At 45.7% G+C, this 16,039-nt stretch overlaps 1 protein-coding gene across 4 annotated transcripts in view; it reads right to left on the reverse strand.

The window, feature by feature from the left end:
• The window catches only part of Cacna1c (calcium voltage-gated channel subunit alpha1 C), a 697,711-nt gene that overhangs the window by 220,946 nt on the left and 460,726 nt on the right, over positions 1-16,039 (reverse strand). For all 4 annotated transcript variants that reach the window (XM_077798896.1, XM_077798895.1, XM_077798894.1 and 1 more), the window contains exons 4-5: positions 11,269-11,408; positions 2,855-2,994 (exon numbers count right to left, since the gene is read on the reverse strand). In XM_077798896.1, the coding sequence (XP_077655022.1) occupies positions 2,855-2,994; positions 11,269-11,408 (280 nt within the window). The remainder of the gene's footprint in view (positions 1-2,854; positions 2,995-11,268; positions 11,409-16,039) is intronic.

Consider the following 16,039-nt stretch of genomic DNA (forward strand, 5'->3'; position numbering starts at 1 on the left):
TTACTGACTATAATATAGTTCTACTATTATTTAAGTGAGGATGAAGTCAAGGCACTTTCTTTAGGAAGTTTCTTCTGTAGTGGAACCTTAGCTACCCAAACTAATCTAACCCTCCCTTCTAATGCACTGAGTAGCTCTCAACCATGTGCATTTCTAATTAAGAATCTCTATACTACAGTAATTACTGTAACTATTTCTGTTTATAATAATCCCTTCAATTTCTTTGTGGCAGATTGTACTGTTGTTCACAATTATTTATCCATGCTTCTTTATAGGGACAGTATACAATTGTTCCTCAATATCCAGGGGGAATTGGTTCTGGAACCTCTTGTAAATACCAAAATCCCAGGATACTCAGGTTTAAAATATATATATATTTAAAATAAAATATATATATATATATATGGCACAATGTTAAAAAAATATATATGGCACAATGTTCATATATAATCTATGCATCCTCCTGTATACTTTAAATCATATCATAGATTACTTATAATACCAAATAGAATGTAATTGTTCCACAAATAGTTGTTACACTAATGTTTATTGTTAAGGTAATAATTACAAGACAACAAGTCTGCACACATTCAGGATAGACACATTTTTTAGGGAATTTTTGATCAACGTTTGGTTGTATCCTTAGGTATGGGATGGTGGATGTGGAGAGCTGACTATACTTCTTAGTTCCATTATATTGGGGATTAGTGATATGACCTGCTTTAGCCAATGCAGTGTGGGCAGCTGTGATATCAGCCACACGTGAGCATGAGTCTGAAATTCTTTGTGTGGTGTTGCTCTATGCCTCCTGTAGTGAGCATCTGTCTCTGTCCTGAGGACAACATGAGTTACATGATGGCTTCTCTGGCCACCATTCTCTGTATTCTGGAATTAGACGGCACACAGAACCTGGTCTAGCCCAGAGCCCAGCTGAATTCAAAAGAACTGCAGCTGAACAACATCCTTGTGTGCCATGACCCAGGTATGAATGTCTAGCTGCAGGTCACTGAGAGTTTGAGATCATTTGTTCCCGCAGCAACAGCTGACTGGTGTTCTCTTATTAGACTCTCAGATTCCTCAGATGCAAGTCCACAAGTATCTTTATGGGATGCCCCAACACCTAACATGAGGCTGTGAAGCTGAAGGACTCTAATAAGCACTTGCATAACAAGACAAGATTTATTATGTCCATGATAGCTCCATTGTCTGAAGTTTGGGATTAATTCATAGTTCCTATTGCTGACACATTGGCGTATCATCATAAGCGCCTTAAAGTTATGTTCCAAGTCACTCTCACCCTCCCCTTGCACATCCTGATGTCAGTCTACTGAGTTATGGATGATTGACCAAGAAATCCAATCACTTAGACTTCAAGAAAATAAAGTTGGGTGTTGGCCATCATATATATATATATATATATATATATATATATATATATATATATATATTCATATATATTGTTTCTATTCCTAAGATGGTCATATCCAAGTAGAGAAAATCTACTATGATTGTTCTTGTGAGGCTTATCTCTATGTTGCTTTTGAACTTAAGATGATCCACAGTCTTTACCCAGGGAGTTCTGCAATGAAAACAGTCAGCCTCCTGCTTTAATTATTCAGTAAATTTCCCTACCTTGCCTAGAGACCTATCTGGGCAAGACTGCAGCAATCAGAGACAATTTAAGGCATAATCCTGGGCTTCAAGGGGCCTTTAGTATAATTGAAGAGACAGAAGCTATGTGTAAAATTAAGACAATCAAGGATTGCATACTCCTTCATTCTTCACAGAAGGTACTGAAGTATGATAGGAAAATGAGTTGGGACTAGAAGTCAGGAGACGTGGTCTTGTCCTGGCTCAGCTGCTACTTAAAGTTATGGTCAGATTTTTTCACTCTTCTAAGCATGTACAAAAAGGAATGGACAGGTTGATAAAGGGTCCTTCACATTTCTGTGGTGAAATTTCTACAACTATGAGACATCATCAAGCAGCACACATGTAACAGGTGCTCAGCGTGTGGCACAGGGAGCAAAGGGGACCTCTTTGCTTTCCTGTTTCTTGCCCCCATCTCCAAGCTGGTCTGGTTCCAGCCCAAGCTTAGGTGTCTCCTGTGTCATGAGTCATGGCCTGAAGGTGCTGACCTGAAAGTGTAAAGTCTCAGAAAATAAGCTCAGAATTCTTCCCGGGGGGCACAGGGGCTGGGGTATACTGGAGCTGATTCAGGTCTCCAAAGTTGCACTTTGGGGTGCATCCATAGGGGATCAAAGGGAACTTTTCAATGTGGCCAACCTCTTGGTGAAAGTATTTCAAGAAGCTGAATACCACTTCTTGGGAAAAATTAGTTCTCACAATGATAGGATCCACAATGACAGCAGGCTCCTGAAGCCTGGAATGCCCGATTTGACATGAAAGAAGGAGGGGAAGACAGTGCTGGGAGAAATGGCAAGAGAGAGCTTTTAGAACACCCAGCAATGCTCTCCTGAGGTTCTCTGGAAAAATACAGAAAGTACAGATGATCTCATTGGCTGCAATAAATACCCCTCTCCTGGCTCCTCTGTAGCCAATATATTTAAATTCCCAGCTCAGGGCCTTGTGGGGTCTGCTCAGATGACTGTGGGGTTGTGCTCTGTGTCCATTGTGAACTTTTTCCCAGGTGTTTATAGGAGCTGGGACCACATGCATATCGAGGTACTTGCATCAGAACTTGGATTCTTTAAAACAAGGGACTCGTTTGTAAGAACATCCTCCATTTATAGGAAATCAGGCTCCTTTGTGGAGTGCTCCTGGCAGTGCAGCACAAGGACATGGAAGCTGGGTACAAGGTAACACGGTGAACAGGAATAACGGCTTTACTTACTTGGGACTCCAGACACCAGCCTCAGGGGACGCAGCACACGGAAAGCCCGCAGCGCCTTCACGTCAAATCCAGCCCCTTTCCCTCCGAGAGCATTGGCCCCATCTGCTTTGGTTGCTTGTTCTAAAATTGCACTAAAAAGCCTAGAGGAGAGGAGAGAGAGCAGAGCTGTCAGGACCAGGTTTCATTGACCTGCTGGGGCTCCAATCTCTGAACAAGCTGGTACTAGCAGGCCATGCACACACCTAGGTGTGTACATGGGAGGGCCCACGGATGGCTGGAAGTTGGCATTCTCTCCGAGAGTGTCACCACAGCCTAGAGAAGGCTGCACAAGGTGAAGGACAGAACGTTTGCCTTGAGAACACATCTGGCTTTGTTCAAGCTGGGAGGTGCTGGACAGATGTGTAAGGCAGGTGACGTTGGCTGTCTCTTCTGGGATGCCCTCTGCCCCCTCCACGACATCCTAGTTCCACCTCCCATGAGTGCCAACAGCCACATACCTTCCCTTCCCACCCCCTGGCTCCTGGAAACCCCCTCTCTTTGATTTATTTCTGGGCACAAATAAATAATTCCATAGGAATCTATTTTGCACTGGCACATAATGGTTGCTCAGGAGATATATGTTGATCGAGTGGATGCCTGAATGGTTAAATGAAAAATTTCAAGTGGGAACAATCCACACATAATGGAGACACAGAGAATTCCTTTCTAACGCTGTGTGTCTGTCCTTTACAGTTATTCCTCCAATAAATAGGAACAACTACTATGTGACAGGCACCATTCTGTTGCAATAGCCCAGGAGGGACACGTTGGGGGCTTAGACCTGGCAGTGGGTGTCGGAGACAATGAGAAGGAGTTGAGTTCTATGTTCATTTTAAGATCAAGTAATGGGATTGGGTGTGAGGAAAGAGAGGAATGAAAGATGATTCCAATATTTTTGTCTTGAGCAGGAAGGATGAGATATGGCAGAATGGATATCCAGGATTCTACTGCTAACTTGCTGATGCTGGAGCCGTTGACTGGACATCTGAATGAGTACTGTGACTCGGGTTAATGTGTCTGAAAGTCCAGGCTGAAGAAAAAATTGGGTAGATAGACACATTGTATTCAAAGTCAAATCATATGATCACTTAGGAGGCTAGCGTAGAGATGAAGGTGTAAAAGGACTGAGCGGTGGGGTCCTCCAAGACTCAAAGGTCAACGCAGGAGAAACCAACAAGAGAGACTGATGGGAGTGGCCTGCGGGATAGGAGAGTGGAGAGAATGGTGCCCACAAAGGAAGTGGCAGTGAGAAGGTGATGGGTACCTGCCTCAGTGCTGCAGATACCACCATGAGCAACTGGCCACTGGGTTAGCGAAATGAGGACCTCGGACATCTAGAAACATCTGTTTTAGCAGAGTGATGGGGTAAAAGGTTAATAGGTAAGTCCATGAGCAAATGGGGGAAGGTGGCAACAGTGAGAAGAGAGAGCCCCATCTAATAGAAATATAACGCAAGCCACAAATGGGAGCCTGTGTTTAAGTTAACTGTTCCAATAGCCACATTAAAAAAGCAAAAACAGGTGAAATTAACTGTGACAGTATAATTTATCTGGCCCCATATTATCATGTAAAAATGTAATAAATAAACATATCATTCTGTAAATATTTGCTATTCTTTGTTTTGTACTAAATATTTGAAATATGCTGTATGTTGTATACTTAAAGAATATTTCATATCAAATTAGCCACATCTCAAGTGCAGAAAGGCCATGTGTGCCTACCATACAGACAATTCTTTTTTTTAAAAAAAAAGTTTCACATTTGTTTTTTTTAGATATACATGACAGCAGAGTGTATTTTGACATGTTGTATGTGCATGGAGTATAATTTATCCTAATTAGGATCCCATTCTTGTGATGTTGAATTACACTGGTCATGTATTCATATATGAAATGGGAAGGTTGTGTTCAATTCATTTTACTGTCTTTCCTAATCCCATCCCCTCTCCTTTCCCTTCATTTTCCTTTGTCTAATCCTGGGAACTTCTACTCTCCCCACCACATCATTGTGTGGCCTTTGTGTTTGGGGGATTGGCTTATTTCATTTAGCATGATAGTCTCTAGCTCCATCCATTTATCAGCAAATGCCATAATTTCATTCTTCTTTATGGCTGAGTAATATTCCCTGTGTCTATATAATTTTCAAGAATACAAATAACAATGAATATTGGTGAGGATGTGGGGAAAAGGTACACTCATACATTGCTGGTGGGACTGCGAATTGGTGCAACCACTCTGGAAAACAGTATGGAGATTCCTCAGAAAACTTGGAATGGAACCACCATTTGATCTAGTATCCTACTCCTGGGTCTATACCCAAAGGACTTAAAATCAGCATACTACAGTGATACAACCACATGAATGTCTATAGCAATGGAACCAACGTAAATGAACTTCAACCAATGAATGGATAAAGAAAATGTGGTATACAGACAACTCTTTTTAGCATTTTTGCTATAAAAGTGAACAGAATATAAAAGGTGGTCACCACAAGTGGCTGTGGAGTGGAGAGGTCTTGATGGGAGATACCACAGCATCTTTATACACCATGAGGAAGGCTGATGGTGCAGAAGTGAGAGGAATGATTACTGGAAGGATTCATGTCCTTCAAGAGTCAGGAAGGAAATCTACGGCTGGGGAAGAGCGGTTGATCATGGGCCAGGTAGGAAGGCACATTGGAAGAGGACAGATGTGACTCTGGGAACATAAGAAAGTCCTCTTCTGCTTGTTTCTGTGTTCTCAGGAAAGGAGGTACTAGAATCATCAGCTGAAAATGTGAAAGGGGTGGGGGTACTGGAAGTTTGAAGAGAGAGGCAAAGACGGGAAATGATCAGGGGAGTAGAAAAGGGGGTAAGGTAGGGACATGTGGTTGGGTTGAGGTTGCTGGGTGTCATGAGAGGGAAGCAAGACTTGGCTGACTTTTCTCAGCCCTTTCCAGTACCACGAAGACCTCCATCTCATTGGGACTTGATTAGGGCTGGTGTTTTTCCAGGGGAGCAAGATAAATGAAGAGAGGAGTAAAAAACTGAGTGTAAATGCCAGTGAGTGGTCGTAACAATGGAGTGTGGCATCTACACTGGTGGAAAGGACAAGAGAGGGAGGGGAACACAGAGAATGTGGTGGGATGAGTGGATTGACGGAGTCGGGGTGTAAGAGAGCATGCTGACAAAGTAGGCGGTGCTGGTGAGAGTAGGATGCTGGATTTGAGCTCATGGGGAGGGTGCAGTTATCCGTTATGGCAGGGAGACTGGCTATAACCCTGGGAATGGGCAACTGAGATAGGATGGAGGTCAGAATCCCCAGAGAAGGCAGCAAGGGACAAGAGGGCCAGATGGCAGAGTAGTGAGTGTTGGAGAGAGCTGGAGTGAGCCCAGAGTGAACGTCCTCCAGGTGCATGGAAGAGTGACTCAAAGGTATGCAATAAGGAGTAGGAAGCACAGGGTCTGATGACAGAATAGCCACACTGGAGGGTTTCAGGAAGGGGGAACGGGGGAGGTCTGAAAACAGAAAGGAAGAGAAGGCAGGGCCCCTCCCACTCTCCACCTCCACTGGAATGACGCATCTGGAAGAGAGTGGTGCTACCCCCTGAGAGGGTGCAGGGAAGCAGCAGGCTTGGGGGAGAGCCAGAAAGGGAAGGTAGTGACCAGAAACACAGCCGAGGACACAGGGCAGGAGTGGGGCCCGCAAAGTCTCACTGGGCTTCAGTTACACCCACTCATTTCCATGTGGCTCTTTTCCTCTACAGCCACAGACCCTTGACCAGGGGCTGCATGGGTCACAAAGCTGAAGACAGCATCTGGCCCTTTACAGACAAGGTGTGCTGCCCTGAATAGATGATGACTCTGGGGACCAGAGGGCATACTGCAAAGGGTTCAGGAGTGAGGTGGTGAGAGGGAAGGTTAGACCCCAGGTTCACATAATCAGATGGGAAAGGGACTCTCTGTGATGAAGAATGACCCGGGCATTCTGGGCTTTGGGTGGTAACCAAGAAAAATAGGGAAAAGGGCAGCAGCAGCAATTTCTGTCCTTTATGCCTAGAAATGACTCAATAAGTCATTGTCAGAATGTGTCCTGGGTTGTTTCTGCATTAGGGGGGCCTGTGGTCAAGGAGGAAGCCCAAGGATTAGAACAGGGCGCTGTATCACATCTGAACAACGGCCTGGGGCAACTTTGCTTCCTGAGCTCATGCTCCAGGAAACTGGGCCTATGAACAGGGTCCAGGTGCGGCTGAAGGCTGGCTGGCAGAAGTCAGAGCCAGGCCCTGCCAGGCAATGCTGGGGTGGTTTAGACTAAGGATTTAAGGGACTTCTTGGGCAGTGAGGTCAGAATTGAATGTTTGGGGTTCTAGTACCACTATCCCAGACTTAACAGTGGCTTCCTTTCTGTTTTCTTTTTTCTCTCCAGTGCTAGGAATCAAACCAGGGCCTTGAGCTTATTAGAGAAGGATTCTGCCACTGGGCTGTGTCCCTAGCCCCCTTCTATCTGTTTTATGTACTTGGCCTGAGTGAGACTTTGAGTAATGTGTTTTGCACCTAAAAGAAGTTTTGCCCAGCATGCACAGGCTCTGAGTTCAATCCCCAGCATCACCAGAGAGAGGGGGAAATAGAGGCTGGGGATATAGCTTGGTGGTAGAGTACTTGTCTAGCATATGTGAAGCCCTGAGTTCAATCCCCAGCACTGAGAAAAATAAAGTTATGAAAATAATAGCCAGACCACATCTAAAGTCTGTCTCTCTCTCTCTCTCTCTCTCTCTCTCTCTCTCTCTCTCTCTCTCTCTTTCTTTTTCTTTTTGGTACCAGGGACTGAACTCAGAGGCACTCAACCACTGAGCCACATCCCCAGCCCTATTCTGTATTTTATTTAGAGACAGGGTCTCACTGAGGTGCTTTAGCACCTCGCCATTGCTGAGGCTGACTTTGAACTTACGATCCTCCTATCTCAGCCTCCTGAGCTGCTGCTGGAATTATAAGCATGCACCACCACACGCAGCTCTCAAGTCTCTTAACTCTTTGATTCTGTGACTTAGTTTGGCAATCTGATGGTTTCCTATGTTAGTTGGATTCCTATGTCTTGAGTTCCAGGCAGAAGTTGCCAAGGATCAGGGGAGTGGATTCCTTTCTCTACAAGGGAAGTGTTCTTTCCACTGAAATCTAGATCACTGAAACCTGAGGAAATGGAGACCAGCTTGCAAGCTGGTCAAACAACATTCCAAATCCAAACCAGATTTTGTTCCCAGTATATCCTGGAAGAAAGCAATATGCTTATTGGAATACAAGATGTTCACAAAATATTATTCAGTGAAGGAAGCAGAAATGAGACAGCTTTCTTCTCTATTAACCCCTACCCCAGCTTGAAACTCTTTCATTAAGTGTTGTCCTTTAATTTTGAAGGGATAGATAATTTAGAAATGGGTACAGCAAGTGTTTGGGTGGGGACTGCTGGTTATATGTTGTAAGGGCAAAACCACTGCTTTGTGCCTGCTGGACCCTGGGGTGGATCCTGATGTGGATGCTTGGCTGGGGGTTTCTCGGGAGGTGATGGGCAGTTCTGCAGCCACCTGCTGGAACTTTAAGAGAGGAGGACAAGGAGGCTCCATAGGACCCAAAGAATCAGAGATGCAGGGCCACCATACTATGAGGGAGACAGAGATATAACTAAAGGCTTTGTAGCTGGGGTAGCATCTCCTGAGTGAGGGACCTACTGAGGAGTCCTTGGTTCTTGGGTTCAGGGGAGGTAGATTACAGAGGCCCTTTAAGTCCCCTCCACATTCACTCATTGGTCCCATCTCCCCACTGCACCAAGGGGACTTCCCCGCTTTGAGAAGGAAATGACTCCTGTGACAGGCCCCCAGAATGGGAACGTAGAGACAAGAGGGATATACCCCGAGGCAGACTGGCAGCCCTGACCTCTTCTCTGATTTATAGGAGGCTAGAAGAAACCTTCGGTTAACTAGCTACAGAGGGAGGGGCCCAGGAGAGCAGAGATTTCCCAAGAGACTCAGGAAAGCAGAGGGAGGTTCATTTAATACTGTAAAGGGGGCAGGAAAAAAGTCATGGCTGGAGAGAAGGGGTGAGCTACACCCTCTGGGGATGGAGGATCATTTTTCTAGTTGGAAGGATGAGCTGAGATTTAGACTGGGTGGAGAGCACCTAGGACCAAGGCTCCTAGAAAAGATGAACTAGTTGCTAAATATGACCAAGTGTGAGATGAAGGGAGAAAACACCCCAAAGGTCATGGTGAACTGCAAGCTGAGCAAGTGTTGGTCTCATAACCTCTGTGGTTTAAAACACTAAACAGAGGCATCTTTGAGAAGAGAGCCAAATCTGGATGCCTCCCTCTCTCCATCAGCCTCATGGCCAAAACCCCAGGGAGAAGTGACTAGTCTCTGGACCAGTCCAATGAAAAGTGTGCCTCCTGTTGACGTGGGGAGGACCAACAGTCTAAGGGATGAAGAAAGGGCCAAAAAAACCCCCTGCAAACATGCAGAGTCGGCCAGCCATGCATGTTCTCCTGAGCGGGAAGGCATGGTCCTGCCTTCCCAGGGCTCCTATTTGAGGTCTCCCCTTTTTTGGTCTCCTTTTCTCAAGCTTCAGGTAAGTAAGGTCATGAATGGGGCAGAGTATATCTAGTCAAATTCAGCCCTTTTCATAAACACGGAGCATCTCTGCCTAAAAACTTGTCCTGCAAGTCAACCCATCTCTCCACTGGTCCCAGAAGTGTCAACTCTCATTCCCGAGGCTTCTGTCTTTGCATGTGTCACAGGTTACCAGGAGACTGAGGCCTTGAGAAAGAGGCTGAATTTAAAAAGGATCTAGGGGTACAGGGAACAACCCACCTTTAGGACTTTGGCTAGGGTTTATTTGCTGAGTTCATTCAAGACATTTCTTTAGCCACTCTGTTTATTCTGGCATGAACAGCAGTGGCAAAACCTCTCATGTAGCTGTGTCCTTACCCCGGGTCCCTGCAGCCAGACCTATTAATGGCTAATAACTTTAGTACTTGTCGTGACACCCAAATACCCCTGATGTTCATGTGGCCAAAATGCGTCATTCATTGGCCAGGCAACATGAGGCAACACAGGAAAAACCCTAACACGTTCCAAACAACTATTATGAGCCAGCCAGATGGCCAAGGACAAGGAAATAACTTGTAAATAATCTTGATCTGCTCCTGTGTTATTTCCTGCCTTAAAGACCAGGCGCTCCCCCGAGATAATGAATGGCGAGTGCTCTGTTAAAGCCCGCAGTGGCTCAGGTGTGTACTGGGATAGCACAAAGGGAGTCACCAAAAATAGCCTCCTGGTATAACAGCCTCCTGACATCCTGCTCTTCATACTGAATCCTGTGGGGACCCGGAATCATGCAGCGTGGCCACCATGGGAGCATTTGCCAGGTACCAAGTAACACAAGGTCAGCTTGGAAGAGTGAGCTTGTTGTTGAAGAGAAGCTGCTGGACAGGTGACCCCCGTTATCAACAAAACACAGGAGTCATTGGAACTTCATCCACTGTGTCCTAAGGTATTCTATTTCACACAGTGCATGCAGGCCTGTGAGGTACAAATATGTCATCGAGAATCTTGAAAGGAAACTTCTTGATAAGGAAATTGTCACTTCCAAAATGGGATTCTTGACCCTGCTTTTTTTTTTTTTTAAGCCACTATCAACTATGCCTCATCCTAACATGGAACAGTATCTGGAGGAAGGTACCTCAGCTCAGGCCGGGTGGACTTACCCACCACCTTGGCCTTTCAGAGTTCTGTTTCCTTCTCACTCAGTTGTCTCAAGCAATCTGGTTTCTTGGGGCCACAGAGCAGGGCCCACTGTGGAGCTGGGGACAGGATGGTATACATGAGCAATCTGTGGACCAAAGGCATAGGCTCGGCAGGCGTCCCCACATCATGCCACACGGGTGGGCTGGATACTCCCAGGCAACCTGACTAAATCTGCTCAGTGATGCAGTGGGAAAGCTGGTCAGAAGAACTGCTGGCTCAGATGTGGTTGGAGGGGGAGAGAAAAGTCGTTAAGCAGCGGAACTGCTTCATCCGCACAGAGGACCCTGGTGCCATTAAGAGCACACAAATTCAAGTGTTTGTGTACATATTGTGTGCATGCATGTGTGCATGTGTGTATATATCTGCCTCTGTGTGTGTGTGTGTGTGTGTGTGTGTGTGTGTGCATGCTGATGCATGTGGGAGTGGTGCTGTTAGGTAATAGCTCCTCTCTCTTCAGAAAAAGTCTGAACTCAAAGTGATGGTTAACATCCTTTCATTGCCTGAAGGCTAGTACAGGTATGACCAAATCAAAAAGAGATACGAGGAGAGGGAGAAAGAGGTGTGCACGGGTAAGGCAAGGAAAGGAAAAAGACAGATGTACTTACCCTACAACCACAATTATAAAATCTAGTAAATTCCAACCGTTGCGGAGGTAAGCGTTGGGGTGAAAGAGAAGACCATAGGCGATTACTTTTAAAAATGCTTCCACAGTAAAAATTATGAGAAAGAGATATTCCACTCGTTCCTAGGAAACAAAAACAGAAAAAAAAAAGAGAGAAAAAATAAGTCATTAGATTAGGGATGTGGAAAGTTCTGAACCAGCAGATCTCACACGTAGGGTCAGGTACCACATGATGGCACGTCAGTCATCCACAGACTACAAATACAATGGAAATTCCACAAGACTGTCACTTAGTGACATCATAGCTATCTTAGTTTGTGTAAGTACACTCCATGATGTCACTGAAATCACCTAATGTCACATTTCTCAGAATGTAATCCCATCGTTAAGAACACACAACAAGGGCTGTGGCTCAGTGGCAGTGCATTTGCCTAGCACATGCAAGGCACTGGGTTTCATCCTTATCGCCACGTAAAAAAATTAACAAATAGAATAAAGGCATGCTGTCCAGCTCCAACTACAAACAGACAAACACACAAAGAACACATGATGGCAGATGGAAGAGAAGGCTCCCTCCTCTGTGGTAGACATAAGGAATACTAAAGAGTGGACCTCCAATCCACAACTTCTTCAACCATAAGAGCTCCAATCCACTATGGATTAAAGGGTGTGTGTGTGTGTGTGTGTGTGTGTGTGTGTGTGTGTGTTCAAAGTTCTCTGTTAAATTATAAATATTAGGGTGGTACACAAATTCACATTGTTTTCTAAACATTGTATTAAACCAATTAACATCTTATTGTACCCTCTTTGAAGAAAAGTCATAATGTCTTGATCTAAAGGGAAAAAACACCAAGAGAGAGGAGAAGGATGCTGAGAAAAGGGCTGGAGCAGAACCCCATGATTTTCAACATGCCTCGATTCTGCAGTAAAAAATAATGAAGGTCACAGACACGGTTCTGGGAGGGTACCAGCTGAGTACCCTCCATAACAGCAGCAATACAGCCAGCCACAAAGAAATCAAGACACTGAAGGTCTTGTCACAGCAGCCAGAAGACAACCTGCTCATATACAGGATCCAGAAATTTGAGATCTCTTCCGTGAGCAGATGAGACTCTGTCCAAAGACACAGACCAGGTCTGCAAAAGAAACCAGCCATCTGACCATGGAAGCAGTAGCCAGGGTGGGTGATGAATAGAAAAGGCCAGCTCTTTTCTCAAGGAGCAGAGGGTTATCTTTTCTCTCCCTGCTACCTTGAAGAAGGGCTTTGCATTTAAGGATGCAGTTCCTGTCCCTGGGTGCCACAGTGCACAGGGCAAACTCATTGACTCAATTAGAGCGAGCCGACTCCCTGTGCTGATTCTCTCACTTCCCTCACCATTAATTGCTCCCTTCTCCTCAGCCCCCAGCACAGAGCCTTAATGGCCCCCACCAGGCAAAGGCTGCCTGGATGCCTTCATGCTCCACTGCTTTTCTCTGCAAGAGCTTCAGCCCCAATCTCATTGGAGCCACCAAATACTTGTCCATGTGCGTTCAGGTGCAGGTTTTCCAAAGCAGGGCTTGCCCATCCACTGTCCCCAGGAGACACTAAACTCAGAATCACCAGGCCCCCCTCTTCTGCCAGGTCAGAGGGAGCTCACTAAAGACGTCCAAGTCCATGCACATTCTGGAAAGGGGCATGGCCTGCAAAGGCCCACCTCTCCTGCCAAGCTGGCTGGCAGGGTGCTCTAAATCTGGGGCACTTGGGAGTCTGATGGGTAATTCTGCAGGGACAGGTACCCTCTGCCCCAGTCACTCTTTCTCATCTCCTAGACATTTAATGAGCTCTGGCCTCACTGTGCCCAGCTCTGAATGATGCAATTTGAAGATGCTACGCTAAAAACTGCAGACTTCTGGGCCCCATCCTGACCTAACAAATAGATCTCCTGGCCATGAAGCATAGCAATATGTATTACAGACGATTCCAGGTGTTTCTGAGGCAACTCAAAATCTGAGGGAAGCCACCATCACAGGAGCTGACAAAGGCCCCCATCAGGCAGTATCAGGAAAGGAGAGGAGGGTTCAGATCCAGTCATCATCTAGAAGACTCATCTTTTATCCTCCCCTTTTAGTACCCTACAGTGGGTCTGCGGATGTAGCTGCCTTGGTGGTTGTGACCCAGGAACAATCTATGATGTGTGGAAGCATCAGCCTTTTCAAATTAGGTGATACTGGGTTAGAGCGTACATTAGGCCATGTTGACAGGAAAGACGTCTTACTACAGCAGGGCGGCTGCAAGCTGAGGATACTTGTAGAAGGCGAGAGAGGGAGGAGCTATCAAACAGCCACTCAGCCCCAGTCGTCTTGCCCCCACCCCCATGAGCAAGCCGACTTCCTGTGCTGTCCACCCATCCACCCATTCACCCACCCACCCACCCACCCATTTATCCATCCTTCTAATCATTCACCAAACTACTCATCCATCCATCCATCCATCCATCCATCCATCCATCCATCCATCCGTCCATCCATCCATCCATCCATCCGTCCGTCCATCTACTCCGTTATTCAAGACCAGGATGGTATAACTAAGTGAATTGTCAGAAAGTGACATGGAGTTCTCTTTGGGTGGCCTAGAAATGAACTTTTTGGGAGAGACAGCACCCAAGCTCAGAGTCCTTCCTTCCCCTCCAGGAGAACACCAATATTCCAAAGACTCCAAGGGCCCTTCATGCTAGGAAGCTGGCATTCCCAGACAACTTCCTATAAACAGCTGGCACCTCCAATCCAGACTGCCCGGCACCAAGCAGTCTGTTTATTCCCTCATTGACAAGACTACTTTCCCTTGCTTATGTGCCCTTTAAAAAGACAGCACCATAGGGGAGGAGGGGGCCCTCCACTGGGATGCAGACTCAGCAGCATCCTGGACCTGCCGCATAACTTTGTGAGATATGGGGACTGGGGGATATGTGACTTCTCTTCATTAACTTTGGCCTACATAAGTTTTCCTAATGAAGACTGTTCCTTACTCCATGCCATGTGACATCTGTTCCACACCCTGGTAAATAACACATAGTGATACAGAAGGATCCACCCCACACATCAGTGAATCACTCAATCAAAAATTCACTCAAACATTCACAAATGTGCTTATGTATGTGGCTGGGTGCTGGAGAGCTGAGATAAAGAGCTCAGAAACTGAGTGGAGAGGGAGCCTCAGTCCAGGAGGACAATGCCTTCCAAAGGAGCTCGGCATGGATGAGCATGCACTATCTTAGCTTTCCATTTATCCTCCCATGCACACATGTCCCACCTGGTCAACTGTATCATAAGCTCCTAGGGGACAGAGATTTTGATAGACAATGTTTTGATAGTAAGACTCAATAATCTTAATTCACCACCAACTGATATGTGTGGCTTAGGCCAAGTCACTTTACTTCTCTGCGTCTGTTTCCTCATATGTACACAAAATTTTTAAAATTACATATCTGTGTGTGTACACACACACACACACACACACACACACACGTGCACACTCACAGAGCTAGGCTCCTAGCATGTTTTTGGAACAGGTGAGGGGAAGGTTGAAAAAACAGGGCTTTGACGCCTCATCCCCTCTTAAGCCAGAGCAATGCCACGTTAACCCACATTGGGTTGAGCTATCCAGGAGTCCTAACCAGCTGAATAGAGTCCAGAGAGCTAATATGATGGAATATGAACAGAGAACACACACACACACACACACACACACACACACACAAGCAGTGGCTGCCTTTACCAACCACTCTGGAAGACTTTCGTTGACTTTACCTGCTGGATTCTGCATACAATTTTACTCAAGAAGACGGATCACTGCTTTTGTAGTTTTTCTGATAACTTGGAACAACAAAGTGTTCCAACTTATAGATGACCTCTGAAACACCTCTGAAATGCTTTGGCAAGTGAGGATGCTGCTCACCAGCCTGTGTGCAGATGTGGCAAAGGTACAGCTAGATCCCAGGACCTGGAATGGAGCTAAGAGCTCTTTTTCACTTTCTCTTCCTGTTGTTCTGGGACTCACCATAAGTGCAAATAAACATTATGATAAAAATACCCATCATCTAAAAATTATTAATAATGGTGCTTTAGGGGAACACAAACTCCTTAGGAGCAGAAGTTAGGTTAGTTTAGATCTTTTAGGACAAGGACAACCAGGGAGGGACTGATGTATCTCTCCATATAGGTGCATCTCTGCAGCACAGCTACAAATACTGTAAAGCTGTGAAATGCCCATCTTCCTGTGCTGAGCACTACAAGGCTTTAGGTTTGCGCTGTGAAAGAGCCAAGGTGTGAGAATTCATACCCAGAGAGACTGTGTCCCTACTTGAATTTATGTATTTATTGAGGCTACTAAGAATTCTACATCAAACAGAATTGATGAGAAGCTCATTTACACGATTTTATCGAGGTACAAGGGAAAAGACAATAGACACAATAACAATACTTCACACAGCACATTGTTTTCCAGATGGTTTCATAACGTAAGTACTGTTCAACCTGACCTCTAATTACAGTCTCCGGTCTCTTCTCCAGCTAAGAGACCTGAGCTCCTCACTCTCCGATCCTCTCGTGCATTCATCCTGCATCACAAACACTTCCTGAGAGTCTGCTCAGCCCCAGGCCACATTGCAGCAGTGCTCTCTCAGGAGACTGACAGATGTGTAGAATGTTCAAAGCTGTAAAATCGAGAGACACACAACCCCACTTCCTCATTGTGCAGAAGATAGGGGCTGCACCTC

Source organism: Urocitellus parryii, chromosome 5 (genome assembly GCF_045843805.1).
Source record: "Urocitellus parryii isolate mUroPar1 chromosome 5, mUroPar1.hap1, whole genome shotgun sequence".
NCBI lineage: Eukaryota > Metazoa > Chordata > Mammalia > Rodentia > Sciuridae > Urocitellus > Urocitellus parryii.